The 20,016-nt window shown below is 41.0% G+C and overlaps 1 protein-coding gene and 1 long non-coding RNA gene across 2 annotated transcripts in view; one reads left to right on the top strand and one right to left on the bottom strand.

Moving 5' to 3' along the window:
* rftn1b (raftlin, lipid raft linker 1b) overlaps positions 1-20,016 on the bottom strand; it is a 144,189-nt gene that overhangs the window by 34,021 nt on the left and 90,152 nt on the right. Inside the window, exon 5 of the mRNA XM_079625379.1 lies at positions 19,169-19,378. Within this exon, the coding sequence (XP_079481505.1) occupies positions 19,169-19,378 (210 nt within the window). The remainder of the gene's footprint in view (positions 1-19,168; positions 19,379-20,016) is intronic.
* The window catches only part of LOC307005333, a 60,277-nt gene that overhangs the window by 32,265 nt on the left and 7,996 nt on the right, over positions 1-20,016 (top strand). The gene's annotated exons all lie outside the window — the stretch shown is intronic.

Here is a 20,016-nt window from a genome sequence, read left to right as displayed (position 1 = left end):
TAGCCAATCAGAATCATGAAAATAGTCTCATACTGTGACGTCGGCTGCCTTGGCTAAAACTCAGTTTTTCTCCGTTTACATGGAAACGTGCAAACGAAGTTTTCCAAAATCTCCACTCTGGCTGGAGTTTTTAGAAAGAAGCAAATTCTCCGTTTGCGTGTAAACAAAGGGCACAAACGAAGGAAAATGTCTCCGTTTTTCAAAATAACCATGTACGTGTAAACGGGGCCTCATTCTCACACAACTCTTCACGTTCATCGACTGCTCTTATGTTATGAAGATACTCGACAAAACTGACATTTTGGCATACTTGTGTGTTATTGTAAGTTCAAGCCCGAAAGAGAACTGTATTCAGGCGTGCTGTCTGTGCGTACGATACTGGTGCGCGTTTCTGTGTGTGTGTGTGTGTGTGTGTGTGTGTGTGTGTGCCGCAGTCAGTGCTTGAATGGTTTAAAAGCATTTGCATGAATAAAAGCGGGATCATATAATGTAACACTAGCCAAAGGATGACAAAAATAAACGGATGCTGCGTTAATTGCGTTAAATATTTTAACGCGTTAAACTGTACAAAAATAAATCGCATGCTTTAAAGTTGACAGCCCAGATGTATTTATTTCATAAAATCGCAGCATTTTGCGTCATATAATCGCATAGGCTTGACATCGCGATATGATTAATCGTGCAGCACTACTGGAGTCGGATTTTTCTCCATCTCTGGTAATAGCAATCATGATTAGGGCAGCACGATGTAACGTTTTAGCATCGATATTGCGATGTGCGTATCCGCAAAATAGTCGCATCACAGGATATGCGATGCGATGTCATGCACGTATAGGGATCTTAGTTGATCGGTTTCGGTTCGGAACGCATGCGATTCGCGGATTAATTGCGAAGTTTACCCATCATGGAGTGAAAGTTGGACTCTTGTTTTCAGTCAGTACTGCCTTTTCCTTAGTGAGTTTGTTGTCATGGACACTCGTTAGCTAATCAATAATCAATCATCTGATTATCCTCTCACTGGTTAAGTTCAGTTCTGTGTCTTTGTCTGGTCTCGTCTATACTATGGTTGTGTTGGATTGCTTGCCTCTATGTTGGACATAACCTGTGTGGATCATATACTGTAAAAACAAGATGGACGACGCCCCTTTACTCTCTTCCATTGGTGAAAAGTGAAGCCGCCAAAGTCCTAATATGGCGCTGACATCTTGCGCAGATTTGGGACCTGCTTCTGCGCAGAAGTGAGTGTGTGTGGAGTCCCGATATCAAGGTCCCAGCCTCACTCCCGCAGAAACGGTTTACTGCAGAACAACTCATTATGTTGGTGTGAAATAAACAGTTATGGACATGTAGAAATTAAAGTCTCCTTCTGAAAATCCCCCATAAAAGTGTCTCAGTGACTTCGTTTAGAGAAGCTGTCAATCATAATAAAACGAACAACTAACATCAGCGTGATTAAAAACGACCTAAAAAGACAGAAAACATCTTTGTAATTTTATTGTTTAGTTTCCATCGTGTCCATTAGGCCCGTGTCTCCGGTGAGCGAGTCCGACAGAGTGCTCTCCTCTACAGACACACTGAACGTCGGCTCAATAAGGGCCGCTCATGGAGACTGACGGGCGAGAGATTGCGTTTGATGGAGAGAGACTGCTGGAATATGTGGAGTTTAGTCTGGCCAGGTCGTCGCGACTGACTGATAACGTTTAGGTTTAAGTATGTGCCAGAGAGAGTTGCTAATGCTCAAGACAGCTTATGTATATTTCACGGCGCGGGGCAGAATCAGGCCGGTGCAGATTGAAGTTGGAGGATGTGAACATGTGAATGTCAATCACTTCTGCAGATGAACTACAGTAAAGCTTACACTGCAGACATTGATGTGAAAGCATTTTTGTTAAAGGTGAAGAGTTTGATTTCAGGGGCTAAAGTCTTGTCTGTCTGTCATTCCGTCCATCGTTGAGTTGAGTTTATTTGACATTAAAAGCAAATAACTGTTTAATTTTTGACATAAAAAATAGCAATAAAGTAGCAAAACTTCTTTGTCAAGGATAACACAATAAAGTTGCATTAGCTTATGTCCATTGTGGTCCTTTTAACAAGACATTTTCATGACAAAAATTAAATAAATACACATATATATCCATATCCTTATCCTTAATGTCCAATGGCAACTTATTCCACTCCTGCGCACCTGTATATTCAAACGTCCTCTGACCATAAAGTCTTACACTTACATAGATTCAGATCTATAATACTTTGTCTAATATAGTGTCCATGTCTTACATTAACCCGAGAGAAATATGAATATGAATCTATCCATCCATCCATCCATCTGTCGATCTGTCTATCATTCTATCGTTACGTCTTGTCATTGTGTTCTACTTCTATCTATCTATCTATCTATCTATCTATCTATCTATCTATCTATCTATCTATCTATCTATCTATCTATCTATCTATCTATCTATCTATCTATCTATCTATCCGTCATCCATCCATCCATCCATCCGTCGCTCTGTCTATCATTCTTTTGTTACGTCTTGTCATCTTTGTTCTATCTATCTATCTATCTATCTATCTATCTATCTATCTATCTATCTATCTATATATCCGTCATCCATCCATCCATCCATCCATCCGTCGCTCTGTCTATCATTCTTTTGTTACGTCTTGTCATCTTTGTTCTATCTATCCATCTATATATCCATCCATCCATCCGTTCATCCATCCATCCATCTGTCGCTCTGTCTATCATTCTATCATCTATCTATCCATCCGTCCGTTCATCCATCCATCCATCCATCTGTCGCTCTGTCTATCATTCTATCATCTATCTATCCATCCGTCCGTTCATCCATCCATCCATCCATCTGTCGCTCTGTCTATCATTCTATCATCTATCTATCTATCTATCTATCTATCTATCTATCTATCTATCTATCTATCTATCTATCTATCTATCGTTCTGTCCATCCATCCATCGTTCTGTCCATCCATCCATCCATCCATCCATCCATCCATCCATCCATCCATCCATCCATCCATCCATCCATCCATCCATCCATCCATCCATCCATCCATCCATCCATCCATCCGTCCGTCCGTCCGTCCATCCCAAAAGTGATTGAGCTCTCAGAAGAGGAGTGACATTGGTATTCAGCTGCAGTGTGAATGCGCCCTATAACACCAGGTACGTGTATTACGCAAATAAAAAGGATCAATTTTGATTTCACGTTGACTTTAACAGCTAAAAAATGATGCTCTTCACTTTTGTGTGTCTGTCATTCTCTCTCACTCATGGACCTGTTCAAAATGGTACCATTCATTCTCCGCTCCTTTTGTGCATCAGGAAAATGACATTGGAGGTATCTCCAAAAATCCCTTTCACAGCAAGATAATACCTTATTGGAAATTCATACGCTGAATATCTGTGCGTTCGTGGTATCTGAATATAGGCAGAACAGCATGAATAGTCAAGCGCATGAATGTGTCACAGCTGCGGCTGCATATTCTTTTCTGAGGAGGGGGAAATTCGCCCCGGTGCAAAAGTCAGACAAAAGAAACCTTTTAGTCAACATCGTTGGCGTCTATTCAGCGGGAGCTAAACCTGGAAGTGTGATGAGCCTGTGGCCCACCGTGTCGCTCTCCTGTGGAGCGTATGAATCTTTAATTGCGGCGGTTTCGTTGAGCTGAGAGCATTAAGATCTGCAAATTCAGTGCTGGTCCGATGGGTGCCACTCAACGCCACACCCATCGCATTAAAGGGATAGTTCACCCAAAAATGAAAATTAGCCCATGATTTACTCACCATCAAGCGTGTATATGACATTATTCTTTCAGACAAATACAATCGGAGTTATATTAAAACATGTCCTGGCTCTTCCAAGCTTTATAAAGGGAGTGAATGGTTGTATGTCTTTGGAAGTCCATCAAAGCACATCTATTCATGATTAAGGCGAGACACTACAGGTGAATAGGGTAAAATTTTAAAGTAATATATATCACCATGAAACTTCCTCAGTTGATTACTTACACAAGTTCATAAAAAAAATGTATTACAAGTTTTTGAAATTTGTATGTTTAATTATGCAAATTAGGCATTATCTCATAAAATATGCGCAATTTTGCATATATTTTCAGTAGATAGATCTGAACATATGATAAAGCCGGGTGCAAAATTATTTTTTCATTTTGATTACACACAACATGAAAGAAGATGTTCAGAGGGATTTCAGGATATATGCTTTCATTACCTAGGATATCTAAATATACTGTCCATAGCCTTAAAAAATCGATTTTCGCCATATTTTTTTGATTAAAATGTCACATAAATCAGGCCAGGAATGATTTATTAACAAATCCCTCTGAACATATCTTCAGAATACTGCTAAGTGTATAACTGGAGAGTTTGGTGTACTGCGATGTTTCTACTGGAGAATGACAAAAAACTCTTTTCAGTGAAGAGAGGAGTGTGTTCCGGCGCAAACGTTCCCTGGTGATATTCTGCAGTTTCAGAAAACAACTCCGCCACTGACCAGGAGAAACCCAGTCTAAAGACAGCGGCGCCGCGCGTTAGTCAGATGCTATTTTAAGGGCGCGTGCTTGGCCATTATGTAGCGTGTGAACAACACACACACACTTTGATTCTCTAATCTAAACAGACGCAGCAGTTTTCATTTTTGCAAATCATACATTATTACAAGGAAAAATATTAACACACGAGGGAAATCATTGTTGTGTCCGTGAAGATGTGAAGAAATAGGCATAAATCTAGATTACACATTTACCCAAATTATTATACGCCTGTTTAACCGAAGCTAATGTGTGTGTGTTTCTCCATCATCCTCATACAATGTCACTTCTCTGTGTTTTACGGCCCTGACGAGAACATCGGTCTCCTCGGCTGTGAACCGCTCACGGCGTGCGCCGGCAAACCCGCCGTTATAATAGCAATCCGCCGTTATAATAGCAATCCGCCGCGGAACAAGCGCATCGGCTCTTAAAGGCAATGTGAGAGGACGCTCTGATTGGTTTATTTCACGTTACGCCCAAACCACAGCTATGAGTAATGAAGCGACTTCAGACACACACATTTTAGATTTGCGTCGGCGCAAGAGTCGTTTATCCCGCCGGTATAATAGCAACAGCGCCGGGATCCGCCACAAAGTTACTTGCGTTTCGCGTTTGATACTTGCGTTTCAGAGCGTTACAATAGGGTCTCCTAGAATGGCTTCATGGTGAGTAAATCATGGGCTGATTTTCATTTTTGGGTGAACTATCCCTTTAAAACTCGACTCCTGCCTCCCACTTTTCCTCACCATGGAAACCGTCTCTAAGGGCGGGAGAGGCTAAAGGAAAGCTTCTTTATAAAGGACATTCTCCTGGACAACTCCAATGTCACTGAAGCAAAGCTAGACGGATGCACAAGTAAATCAGTGGAGCAGAACGCCACACCAACAGCATCGACAAAGAGCAGAATCCATCAGGAGACTTTAAGCCGGCACAAACCCCCCGTCCACCCCGGGACCGGTGGATAAACTCGTATCTAAACCAGCCGGAGGGCAGTTTGTGAAGATGGAGGTCGAGGCCGTGCCAATCCTGATCTCTTAAGACTATCATTTTGATCTTCTATCAAATAGGAGGACTAATCTTACAAACCCTGTCAAGAACATGTCCAGGTCATATTTCACCCCCAAAACCTTTAGAAAGAAATGTGAAATCTTTGACAACATGATCCTATTTCAGGATCAATCCGCATTTAAATGTTCATGACAAACATTTTCCCCACAAAATCTCACTACCATAATGCAAAGAAATTAAATGCAATCTGATTTATTTTATTTATTATTGACATACTATTATTATATTTATTGGTATTTTGAATTATTAATAATAATAATATTTTTTATTTTATATAGCGCCTTTTAGAAAACTCAAATAAAGTACAAATAAACATGACCTTTAAAACGATACAAATAAACAGAATTTGAACTTTCTTTAAGTTTTAGTAAATTTGTTTTGTGAATTCGTTTTTGTTTTTTAAATAATTCAATTTATCTTTAATCTGTTCAAAAATGCCCCTAAAATAATATACAAATATGAAATATATTAAAATGCAATGATGACTATAATGTCACAATGCAAAAAAATGGTAACATTTTATAATATATTAAAACGTGCTATCTATTTATAGTTAAGTGGTAACTATTATCTATTTATAATAGTTAACTAATATGCATTAGTTAACATGATGAACTGACTATGATAAATATATTTTTTACCGCATTTATTAACCTTTGTTAATAATAGTTCATAAAAATATTAATATTCATGTTAGTTAACAGTGCATTAACTCATCAGATAAAACTTTTGATTTTTAAAAAGGTATTAGTAAATGTTGACATTAACTGAGATTAATAAAATATGTAGAAGAATTGTTCATTGCTAGTTCGTGTTAACTAATGTATTAAAATAATGTTAACAAATTGTAAAGTGTTACCCCAAAAAATCTTAAAGTTCTTAAAAATCTGGAAGCTGAATAAATAATCTCTCCATTGATGTGTGGTTTGTTAGGATGTGACAATATTTGGTCGAGACACAACTATTGAAAATCTGGAATCCGAGGATGCAAAAAAATGTAAACATTGATTTTGAGATTTTGGGCTATTTGTCTTCAATAACATGTCTTCTTTCAGACTTGTGGTGAAAAAAAGTCCAAAATGCACATTTAGGTCTTTATTTTACTAACTTTGTCTGTTTGCGTCTGTAGATTTCTCCGAAATTCAACAAAAGTTGGCGTTCTGAATCATCATCATCTCTCTCTGCTTCCTTTAATCTCACACACGTCTGGAAAGCTCTCTCTCTCCTGTACAATGCTGTCGGATCCAAATATGGTTATTTCTTTTTTATCAGCAACCAATCGTGAAAGTACAATGGGCATTTAACTGTAAAAGCGAAATCTCATTGGCTGATGTCAATGTCTGACACCGTGATTGGTTCGGATGCATCACGTGACGCGCTCTGACACTCAGATGTGTGTTTTTGACTGTTTTTCTGCTCAGTTAAAGGCCATAAATGCTGTGTTTATAAGTTTTGATGTGATTTAGGTGGTTTGTATTGTTGTTGCTAATGATTTGATGAGATATTGTGTCTGTAAATAGTTGTTTCCACTAAAAAACTATGAATTTTTACATTACAAATCTTTAAATGCGTTTTTCTCAAAATGAGTTTTTTGTCATTCTCCAGTATAAACATCTCAGCCGATGTACACCAAACTTTCCAGTTATACACTTATCAGTATTATGAAGATATGTTAAGAGGGATTTATTAATAAATCATTCCTGGCCTGATTTATGTGACATTTTAATAAAAAAAATATGGCGAAAATCAATTTTTTAAGGCTATGGACAGTATATTTAGATTTCCTAGGTAATGAAAGCATATATCCTGAAATCCCTCTGAACATCTTTTTTCATCTTGTGTGTAAACAAAATGAAAAAATAATTTTGCACCTGGCTTTATCATATGTTCAGATCTATCTACCGAAAATATATGCAAAATTGCGCATATTTAACAATATTTTTTTTTAATGAACTTGTGTAAGTAATCAACTGAGGAAGTTTCATGGTGATATCTATTATTTAAAAATTGTACCCTATTCACCTGTAGTGTCTCGCCTTAATATCCTAATGATTTTTAGCATAAAATTATATAAAACAGACCAAACGTACTGTAGATTAAGGCAGTGACCTCCGAAAACACCCTAGCATCAAATCCGTGAGATTTGCAAGCAGAATTTTTTATCATTATTTCCTGTTGCTTTTGCGGTGAAACGTGACCTTGACATGTTTTCCCGAGATTCGGATCGGGCTCCGCTGTATGCGTGTGCATCTTCCTCTCACATTACGGACGTGTTGATGTTTACCGCGGGAAGAAGACACTGTGGGAGTGCATCACCATGGAGCTCTCATTATGCATTCACAGGCCAGACTCAAAGAGAAGCTAAATTTGGCGAGATCTGGCCCATGTGCTTCTCACAGGCCCGATAATGAATGCGTCTCCAGCCTTTCATGTAATCAGACACTTATGAACAGTCTACATGCTGGCGGTGCTTTGATATCACATTGTTCCCGGACTCCGCAGGCTCTGCCATCCTCCCGCTTCAACACCGCATTCACTTACTGGTGTTTCCCTTTGCACGTGTCGTTGACATGAACACCATCATTTGTCTCGAGTCGTGAAACATATTGTGGTGTTCTTTACATCTTGATTTAGTGATGCATAATAAGCTTATGTATTCCAATTTTGAACGTTTTGAATCTTTAGGTTCATAACATTAGTTAATATTAACTTCTTTAGCATTTATTAATCATTCATTTCAACATTTACTAATACGCTATTAAAATCAAAGGTTGTAACATTATTTTCCATTGGGCGTATTTTTCAATTCACAATTTCAATTTGTGCAATTTGAAGGGTAATGGAAACTCAGCTTTCGTGACTTCTCTTATAAAAACATTTTTTTTCCAGTGTAAACTTAAAAAATAGATAAATCCAACACATGTTTAAGAGCAAACATGTTGAGATTTAGCTGATGGGCTGTCGATTCATAAGCTATTTCCTCATAAAAGCGGATTATTCAGCGTAGTGAAGCCTCTCCTCCATTGACATCCATTCAAAACAAAAACAAAACAGCATCTACCGCCGCGTTAGTATGTTTTTTTTCTGCTAAGGTTGCACGCTTGCCTTCAAAGTGGCTTTGATTGATATTCATGGGATCATGCCGCGTTGTCGCTGCATGTCGCTGACTGTGTTCAATGCAAATCTGTGAGATTCATTCAATGCAAATCTATTGCTGTTTTATCTATTACCAGGCAAAAATCACAAGTCCAATAGCTTCATTCATCTCCGCAAGTTGCGTCTAATGGCGTCTAATACTTAGTAAATGGCGTCTAGTACTTAGTAAATGGCGTCTAATACTATTAGATGCCATTTACTAAGTATTAGACGCCATTTACTAAGTATTAAACGCCATTTACCAAGTATTAGATGCCATTTACTAAGTATTAGACGCCATTTACTAAGTATTAGACGCCATTTACTAAGTATTAGACGCCATTTACTAAGTATTAGACGCCATTTACTAAGTATTAAACGCCATTTACTAAGTATTAGACGCCATTTACTAAGTATTAAACGCCATTTACTAAGTATTAAACGCCATTTACTAAGTATTAAACGCCATTTACTAAGTATTAAACGCCATTTACTAAGTATTAGATGCCATTTACTAAGTATTAAACGCCATTTACTAAGTATTAGACGCCATTTACTAAGTATTAGACGCCATTTACTAAGTATTAGACGCCATTTACTAAGTATTAGACGCCATTTACTAAGTATTAGACGCCATTTACTAAGTATTAGACGCCATTTACTAAGTATTAGATGCCATTTACTAAGTATTAGACGCCATTACTAAGTATTAGACGCCATTTACTAAGTATTAGACGCCATTTACTAAGTATTAGACGCCATTTACTAAGTATTAGACGCCATTTACTAAGTATTAGACGCCATTTACTAAGTATTAAACGCCATTTACTAAGTATTAGACGCCATTTACTAAGTATTAAACGCCATTTACTAAGTATTAAACGCCATTTACTAAGTATTAAACGCCATTTACTAAGTATTAGATGCCATTTACTAAGTATTAGACGCCATTTACTAAGTATTAAACGCCATTTACTAAGTATTAGATGCCATTTACTAAGTATTAGACGCCATTACTAAGTATTAGACGCCATTTACTAAGTATTAGACGCCATTTACTAAGTATTAGACGCCATTTACTAAGTATTAGACGCCATTTACTAAGTATTAGACGCCATTTACAAAGTATTAGATGCCATTTACTAAGTATTAGACGCCATTACTAAGTATTAAACGCCATTTACTAAGTATTAGATGCCATTTACTAAGTATTAGATGCCATTTACTAAGTATTAGACGCCATTACTAAGTATTAGACGCCATTTACTAAGTATTAGACGCCATTTACTAAGTATTAGACGCCATTTACAAAGTATTAGATGCCATTTACTAAGTATTAGACGCCATTACTAAGTATTAAACGCCATTTACTAAGTATTAGATGCCATTTACTAAGTATTAGACGCCATTTACTAAGTATTAAACGCCATTTACTAAGTATTAGATGCCATTTACTAAGTATTAGACACCATTACTAAGTATTAGACGCCATTTACTAAGTATTAGACGCCATTTACTAAGTATTAGACGCCATTTACTAAGTATTAGACGCCATTTACTAAGTATTAGACGCCATTACTAAGTATTAGATGCCATTTACTAAGTATTAGACGCCATTTACTAAGTATTAGATGCCATTTACTAAATATTAGACGCCATTACTAAGTATTAGACGCCATTACTAAGTATTAGACGCCATTTACTAAGTATTAGACGCGATTTACTAAGTATTAGACGCCATTTACTAAGTATTAGATGCTATTTACTAAGTATTAGACGCGATTTACTAAGTATTAGACGCCATTTACTAAGTATTAGACGCCATTTACTAAGTATTAGACGCCATTTACTAAGTATTAGATGCTATTTACTAAGTATTAGACGCGATTTACTAAGTATTAGACGCCATTTACTAAGTATTAGATGCTATTTACTAAGTATTAGACGCGATTTACTAAGTATTAGACGCCATTTACTAAGTATTAGATGCTATTTACTAAGTATTAGACGCGATTTACTAAGTATTAGACGCCATTTACTAAGTATTAGACGCCATTTACTAAGTATTAGACGCGATTTACTAAGTATTAGACGCCATTTACTAAGTATTAGACGCCATTTACTAAGTATTAGACGCGATTTACTAAGTATTAGACGCCATTTACTAAGTATTAGATGCTATTTACTAAGTATTAGATGCTATTTACTAAGTATTAGACGCCATTTACTAAGTATTAGATGCTATTTACTAAGTATTAGACGCCATTTACTAAGTATTAGACGCCATTTACTAAGTATTAGATGCTATTTACTTAGTAAATGGCGTTCAGATCAATCAGATCAACGTGTGATCGTCAACAAGTGGATCTCTGAGGGAGTGAGTGAGTGGAGGCGGGGCTCATTTGCATATTCATAGAGCCGCGTATACTAAATGAGGCAGTTTTAAAATGTTAAGTGCATGTCTCACTCCGAGCCTGAATGGTTTCGTAGACTAGTGCCTATGCGTGCATCGCAAATAAATATTCACGTTCATCTCTAATATTCATCTTTCATCTTTATGTTCTGCCTCCATTTATATTTAGTCTTTTCACTCCAAAATGCAAGAAAACGCATTGCAACAAGTTGCTGGCAGTGTGAACTCCGCTTGAGGTTTGCACTGGCGAACACTACATTTATTTTCCTCAGCAAGTATAAAAAAATCTAATTAATTCCTGTCTTTGCTCAGTGATTACTTCAGGATTTCCCTCGGTGGATTTGCACTTGGCAGGGGTTTTCTGAGTGAACAGGGGAGTCATTAAAAGAAGTTAATTAACTAATAAGAGGCTTGGGGTTTTGCGTCATTGCTAGCGCTGCACACGTTCTCTTGCCACATCATTACCACTTCAAGATCCAGAAAGCCCTAAACGATGACAAATACCCTCCTATCCCCGTGTCCCCGATGTTATAACCCAGCCACAAAACAGCTTATATTCGGCTAGCCATCAAACAAGCGGAGCAGAACTCAAACCACCGGTGCATTTCCCACTGTGATCCACACCACAGATCTCATGCTCAAACCCATACAAGCTAATTCAATAGGATGATTAATTAATGAGTCAGAATAAAATAACTAATCACTGATCCATTTATTAGATCAGTGGTTCCAACCTTTTTTTGTCTGAGACCCTTTTTCCCAAGAAAATATGTTACGCCCCTTCACATTTAATGATATTCGCTCTTGTAAGCTTGCAGCAAGGATGACCAAATATGTTGTTTTCAAACAAACGGTATGGTTACTATAACCAGATATGTTTATGCACAAATAATAGCCTATAATATTGAAAATACAATAACAAAAACATCAGTAGGCCTTTGTAATTTAAAAACGTAAGCCTAGGAGTAGCCTATAAATTGGCCCTATTTGAAATGCAATAACAAAAATATTCACACTGGTGTGTAGATAAAAATAAAGAATATAGTCTATTATTAAATGACTGCTGTCTGGGGCCTCCATACTTGCATGTTATTTGTGAGGCTTTATCAATGTGAGGCTTTATCAATGTGAGGCTTTATTTTTGACGCTTTTGGCGCTATAGCGAGCGATAATAAACTTGCGTTTATTAACAGAATAAAGCGTCTTTCGGAAGAACATTGTAGCCGGAACTACTTCTCTCTGTGTACGTTTATGACGAGTCACGCAGGTCCTGGGCTACTCCGCATCCGAACCCGTGTAAAATAGTCCCAATGTAAACACTTATTATAGGAGTACCAGTGGCTCAGGATAAGACAAAAACACGGATTGGAAAATGGATTCATGATGAACTTGCTCATTATATAAATTTTGAACAGAAAAAAAGTTTATTTTTATTAAAAGGACGTATGCTCATTGCTCAAAACTTTTCAAAATATGACGCGACCCCCCTGTTGGGACCCGATGTATTAGATACTTTTTTAAAGGGCACCTATTATGACATTTAAAATGTTCCTAATGTTGTTTAGGGAGTCCCCAACAACAGTTTTACGTGCATGCAATGTCAAAAAACACTTTTGTTTTCGTTTAATATGCATTTATTTTTACCTGATTTGCTCACCGACTCCCAAATGATTCGTTCAACGACTCATTTTTCCAAACCCCTCCTTTGCGCGACGCTAATCTGCGATTGGTCAGATGACACAGCAGTGTTTACAGAGATAATACTTATTGTTTAACACGGAGTACAATGATGCTTTTATCAATTAAATCGTGTTATAATAATGATTATAGTCCACTGCTTTGTAGTTTGTAGTAAAAAACTAAAAATAAGATAACGAATTTAATGTTATGTTAGCGAGCATAGCCCAGAGTTCATATTGTAAAAGCACAATCAGTCTTTGTTTGCATTAGCCCGATGCATAAACAAAACGTTTTAAAAAAAAAAAAAAAGCAGTTACGTTACTACGAGGTATTACTCTATTCTTTAAGACAACTCCGAAAACAACGACAAACACTTCACATATCTCAATACAATTGTCATTGAAGACCTAGAAGCTAAACGGTGCTTACACAACAAACAAAATAATAATTAAGCATGCTACATAAACCATAAAAGCAACAATTATTAATAACACTTACAGGTTGTGATACGGAGGAGGAAGCTGATGCAAATACACTTAGAAATGAACCTTTCTTCAATATCAGGGAATCCAAGTTTGATTGCATTTAAAAAGCAATCGTCTTCAAAATGGCGCGAACAAAGCACAAGGCTCGGACTATACTTCTGTGGTATAGTTGTATATATGAATTGTAGCCACTTAGTCTTCAAATGCTCCTCCTTGGGCAGATGAAAAAAGTTGGCTTTTGAGTCGCACTTCAGAACACAGCGTCTCGTTGTCGTGATGTTTTCATGTTTTCAAGCCTTGGAGCGCAATAAGTGGGCGTATCGTATTCAAATAACTTGACAAGTTGACGTCATCTAGTCAGAGAAAAAGCTTCGGTCTTCTAACGATTCATAAAAATGACTCCGAGTCGACTCTTACTTTTGAAAGACAATAACTTTATATACGGTGCACTTTCATATTTCAAACTTTCCAGGATGTTTTTGTTCACTTAGATCTATGTTACACACTACATGAAAGGTAAATTTCAAAATTCCATAATAGGTGCCCTTTAATACATTTTTGTTATGCATTACATTCAACAAGAAATCTAATATTCAGAATTTTATTTTAGACATTTTATTATTATTTCTGTTCTTATATATTTAGCGATAAATTCAAATTTGAAAATGTTTTTAGTCAATTTTGCATTTTTATGCATATCATTTATTCCACTTTTTAATTACATTTTACAAAACATGGGTTGTTTTTCAATTCTAGCACCATGTAGTATTTTGTCCATGATGTACTTTGCAATATGATATTAATAACTGGGTATATCTGTGGCAATAGCCAACTATACATCGTATGTGTCATGATTCTGCCATCATGTCTTTGTTTTTCCTTGTCTTGTGGCAGGATCATGGCAGACCCATGTTTTGTGTACAAGCGCATGGCCAATTGTTTGGGCCATGTGCTTGTGTTGTCTCGTCATCCAGCCCCGCCCTCCTTGTTATCCTCGTTTAGTCATTATTGCTTTACCTGTGTCACCTGTTTTGTCATCATTAGTCTCCCTATTTAATCCCCTTGTGTTTGCTGTCCTGTGTCGGTTCATTGTTAATCTAACCTGTGAGTTTAGAAGTAGTGTTTGTTTGTGAAGTCTTAGTGTTGTCTTATCAATCTACGATTGCTTGTCCAGTCTGTGTTTTGCCCCCTCGTGGGTTTTGTTTTCCCCTGTTTTTCTGTTTTATTAAACATTGTGTGAGATCATACTGTCTGCGTTTGGGTTCATCTGCTATCTTCATAACAGAATGAACCGACCAAGACCGAACCCAGCAGACAGTATGCCTTCCCTTATTGATCAACAATCAATGCTCCGGGAACAATGGTGGTCGCCGTCTGTCTCCTATCCGAAGAGTGGCGGGATTTCCTTTCCCCCTCCTCTGTCTGAACGGGAGGAACTGTTTCTTCGCCCATTCCGGGAGTTGGTGGAGCATCACTACCGGGAGGAGCTGCAGGCTCCTTCTACGAGATCTCCTCCTGCCACACTCCCCGTGATCCCGGAGGGTCGCGTTCTCGCCGTGGCTACATTGGGGGACCGGACTCTTTCCACCTCGACTCCCGAGGCGTCTTCCACACTTACACCTCTTCGCGGAAACCGGGGAGGACGGTTGTCATGGGAGTCGTCATCGGAGTCCTCTTCGACGGAGTCTACCCCTCCTGGGACGGTCTTCCCAGAGCCTGCTACGGTCCCCGCGCAGATCCTTCAACCGGTCACTTGTTCTACTACGGTCTCGGCACCGCGACCCAGGAGAAAGAGGAGGAAGGGAGCCCCCCGTCTTTCGTCTCTGCCTGGTGTGGAGCCCGCCGCAGCAGTGAACGCTGTCCCGGAGCCCGCCGCAGCAGTGAACGCTGTCCCGGAGCCCGCCGCAGCAGTGAACGCTGTCCCGGAGCCCGCCGCAGCAGTGAACGCTGTCCCGGAGCCCGCCGCAGCAGTGAACGCTGTCCCGGAGCCCGCCGCAGCAGTGAACGCTGTCCCAGAGCCCGCCGCAGCAGTGGACGCTGTCTCTGAACCTACAGTTGTGAGCGCTTCAGAGAGGGCCAAGGCCGATTCAGCTGCCGAGAAGGTTTTGAGGTCTGTTTCTGCCCGTCAACGCATGCCTGTCCTTGTCGCCGCTGAAACTTTGACTGATTACCTAAATACCCTTCTCAAGATCCTAGAAGTCCCTGTCAGTCCTGTCATTTTGCCCTGTCCCGAGTCCTCAGCTACTGTGAGTGCTGCACCCGATCCTGTCCCTGTGAGCGCTGCACCCGATCCTGTCCCTGTGAACATTGCACCCGATCCTGTCCCTGTGAGCGTTGCACCCAGTCCTGCCCCTTCGCCCGTCTTGTCCCCCGTCAGGAGTCCTGTTTCCTCGTCCTCTATGTCTGAGTCTGTTGCTGCGTCCACCTGTGCAGTACCCCAGTCTGTCTTCCCGGTCGCCCCTGTCTCCACTTGTCCCCGGACTGTTTCCCCGTTTGTCCCTGTCACCACTAGTCCCCGGCCTGTTTCCCCTATCGCCACTAAACCCCGTACTGTTTCCCCTAAGACATCTCCTCATGTGTCTCCAGCCAAGTCCCCCCGGATTCCCCGTCCTCAGCCCTCGTCCCGAGGACCCAAGACCCCCAGTCCTCCCAGCCACCCTGGACTGCCCCCTAAGGACTTTGTGTTTCCCCCACCTCCTCTGCCTTGTTTATTGTTTTTGATTTTGCACCCCAACCCTGTAATTGTTCAATCATGTTTGCCGTTGTTGTTATTTGTCATGTTTTGTTGGTTCTTGTCTATGTCTCAGTCAGTCTTGTCCCGTGTTTGATGTCTCCTTGTGGAGCGTCTGGTAGCCGCTCCTTAAGGTGGGGGTTCTGTCATGATTCTGCCATCATGTCTTTGTTTTTCCTTGTCTTGTGGCAGGATCATGGCAGACCCATGTTTTGTGTACAAGCGCATGGCCATTTGTTTGGGCCATGTGCTTGTGTTGTCTCGTCATCCAGCCCCGCCCTCCTTGTTATCCTCGTTTAGTCATTATTGCTTTACCTGTGTCACCTGTTTTGTCATCATTAGTCTCCCTATTTAATCCCCTTGTGTTTGCTGTCCTGTGTCGGTTCATTGTTAATCTAACCTGTGAGTTTAGAAGTAGTGTTTGTTTGTGAAGTCTTAGTGTTGTCTTATCAATCTACGATTGCTTGTCCAGTCTGTGTTTTGCCCCCTCGTGGGTTTTGTTTTCCCCTGTTTTTCTGTTTTATTAAACATTGTGTGAGATCATACTGTCTGCGTTTGGGTTCATCTGCTATCTTCATAACAGAATGAACCGACCAAGACCGAACCCAGCAGACAGTATGCCTTCCCTTATTGATCAACAATCAATGCTCCGGGAACAATGGTGGTCGCCGTCTGTCTCCTATCCGAAGAGTGGCGGGATTTCCTTTCCCCCTCCTCTGTCTGAACGGGAGGAACTGTTTCTTCGCCCATTCCGGGAGTTGGTGGAGCATCACTACCGGGAGGAGCTGCAGGCTCCTTCTACGAGATCTCCTCCTGCCACACTCCCCGTGATCCCGGAGGGTCGCGTTCTCGCCGTGGCTACATTGGGGGACCGGACTCTTTCCACCTCGACTCCCGAGGCGTCTTCCACACTTACACCTCTTCGCGGAAACCGGGGAGGACGGTTGTCATGGGAGTCGTCATCGGAGTCCTCTTCGACGGAGTCTACCCCTCCTGGGACGGTCTTCCCAGAGCCTGCTACGGTCCCCGCGCAGATCCTTCAACCGGTCACTTGTTCTACTACGGTCTCGGCACCGCGACCCAGGAGAAAGAGGAGGAAGGGAGCCCCCCGTCTTTCGTCTCTGCCTGGTGTGGAGCCCGCCGCAGCAGTGAACGCTGTCCCGGAGCCCGCCGCAGCAGTGAACGCTGTCCCGGAGCCCGCCGCAGCAGTGAACGCTGTCCCGGAGCCCGCCGCAGCAGTGAACGCTGTCCCGGAGCCCGCCGCAGCAGTGAACGCTGTCCCGGAGCCCGCCGCAGCAGTGAACGCTGTCCCAGAGCCCGCCGCAGCAGTGGACGCTGTCTCTGAACCTACAGTTGTGAGCGCTTCAGAGAGGGCCAAGGCCGATTCAGCTGCCGAGAAGGTTTTGAGGTCTGTTTCTGCCCGTCAACGCATGCCTGTCCTTGTCGCCGCTGAAACTTTGACTGATTACCTAAATACCCTTCTCAAGATCCTAGAAGTCCCTGTCAGTCCTGTCATTTTGCCCTGTCCCGAGTCCTCAGCTACTGTGAGTGCTGCACCCGATCCTGTCCCTGTGAGCGCTGCACCCGATCCTGTCCCTGTGAACATTGCACCCGATCCTGTCCCTGTGAGCGTTGCACCCAGTCCTGCCCCTTCGCCCGTCTTGTCCCCCGTCAGGAGTCCTGTTTCCTCGTCCTCTATGTCTGAGTCTGTTGCTGCGTCCACCTGTGCAGTACCCCAGTCTGTCTTCCCGGTCGCCCCTGTCTCCACTTGTCCCCGGACTGTTTCCCCGTTTGTCCCTGTCACCACTAGTCCCCGGCCTGTTTCCCCTATCGCCACTAAACCCCGTACTGTTTCCCCTAAGACATCTCCTCATGTGTCTCCAGCCAAGTCCCCCCGGATTCCCCGTCCTCAGCCCTCGTCCCGAGGACCCAAGACCCCCAGTCCTCCCAGCCACCCTGGACTGCCCCCTAAGGACTTTGTGTTTCCCCCACCTCCTCTGCCTTGTTTATTGTTTTTGATTTTGCACCCCAACCCTGTAATTGTTCAATCATGTTTGCCGTTGTTGTTATTTGTCATGTTTTGTTGGTTCTTGTCTATGTCTCAGTCAGTCTTGTCCCGTGTTTGATGTCTCCTTGTGGAGCGTCTGGTAGCCGCTCCTTAAGGTGGGGGTTCTGTCATGATTCTGCCATCATGTCTTTGTTTTTCCTTGTCTTGTGGCAGGATCATGGCAGACCCATGTTTTGTGTACAAGCGCATGGCCATTTGTTTGGGCCATGTGCTTGTGTTGTCTCGTCATCCAGCCCCGCCCTCCTTGTTATCCTCGTTTAGTCATTATTGCTTTACCTGTGTCACCTGTTTTGTCATCATTAGTCTCCCTATTTAATCCCCTTGTGTTTGCTGTCCTGTGTCGGTTCATTGTTAATCTAACCTGTGAGTTTAGAAGTAGTGTTTGTTTGTGAAGTCTTAGTGTTGTCTTATCAATCTACGATTGCTTGTCCAGTCTGTGTTTTGCCCCCTCGTGGGTTTTGTTTTCCCCTGTTTTTCTGTTTTATTAAACATTGTGTGAGATCATACTGTCTGCGTTTGGGTTCATCTGCTATCTTCATAACAGTATGGGTCAAAATTATCCATTTTTCTTTTATGCCAAAAATCATGAGGATATTAAGATCATGTTCCATGAAGATATTTAGTAAATGTCCTACCGTAAATATATAAAACATGTATTTTTGTGAGTGAATGCAGCACAATCGTGAATATAAATGCACAACTTTAAAGCAGATTTTCTCAATGTTTACATTTTTTTTTGCTCCTCAGATTCCAGATTTTCAATAGTTGTATCTCGACCAAATATTGTCCTATCCTAACAAACCACACATCAATGGAAAGATTATTTATTCAGCTTTCAGATGATGTATAATCTCAATTTAAAAAATGTACCCATGTCACTGGTTTTGTGGTCCAGGGTCACATACTGTATGTCATACATATAATATCAAAGCTTAATGGTGTATATTTACTGATGGCATCTAGTGTGTGTGTGTGAACAAAAGTCTTATTCTTTGAATGTCAATAGCATCACACTAACTCACCGTTGCCACTGGCCAGCTGAAAGTATCCGTCCACTAGCGAAGCTCCGTTGTTGAAGTGTTGGGTCATGTGATCGAGCCAGTTGGCCTCCAGCGTGCAGATGCCCTCGCCCTCGCCCTGCGGCTGCACTCGCAGAGGCACTTTAACCGTGTAGTACTTAAACTGACCCTCACGACGGCCCGGGTAGTTAAACAATCCGAAGAGCTCGGCACCTGTGGACATGTGAGACATTGATTTCGTTTAATGGCTGAGAAAAGTGGATCACACGTATCATCACAGCATCGGCCAATAGTGAGCCTCCGTTCTGACGTACAGCCCAGAAGCGCTGCGCTGTTACACTATGTGAACTCACTCAGAGACACACACAGAAGAACATCAAGAGTTGAATAAAGTCATGATTTTTGCGCACAAAAAGTATTCTCGTCGCTTGATAAACTTAAGGTTGAGCCGCTGTAGGACTATTTTAAACATTGTCTTTACTAACTTTCTGGGTCGGCAAGCAGAGTTGTGGACTCGAGTCGCATGACTTGGACTTGACTTGGACTCGAGTGTCAAATTTGATGACTTGCGACTCGACTTGACATAATCAAAGATGACTTGCGACTCGACTTAGACTTTGACAACAATGACTCGCGACTTGACTCGGACTTGAGCCCTGTGACTTGGAAAGACTTGACCTACCTTCTAAAACCGCATTGCAAAAAAAGTCTTCCTGAGATAAATTAGTATACATTTCATTTACTACAGTAATTAACATTTGTGCAAAAAGCACTAACGACTTGTTTAAGACTTGAAGCTTATAATCGAGGACTTGCAACTTGACTTGGACTTGCTTGTCTTGACTCGGGAC

The sequence above is a fragment of the Phoxinus phoxinus genome (genome assembly GCF_949152265.1).
Source record: "Phoxinus phoxinus genome assembly, chromosome: 10".
In the NCBI taxonomy this organism is placed as follows: domain Eukaryota; kingdom Metazoa; phylum Chordata; class Actinopteri; order Cypriniformes; family Leuciscidae; genus Phoxinus; species Phoxinus phoxinus.
This window is presented reverse-complemented; position numbering and strand designations above follow the sequence as displayed.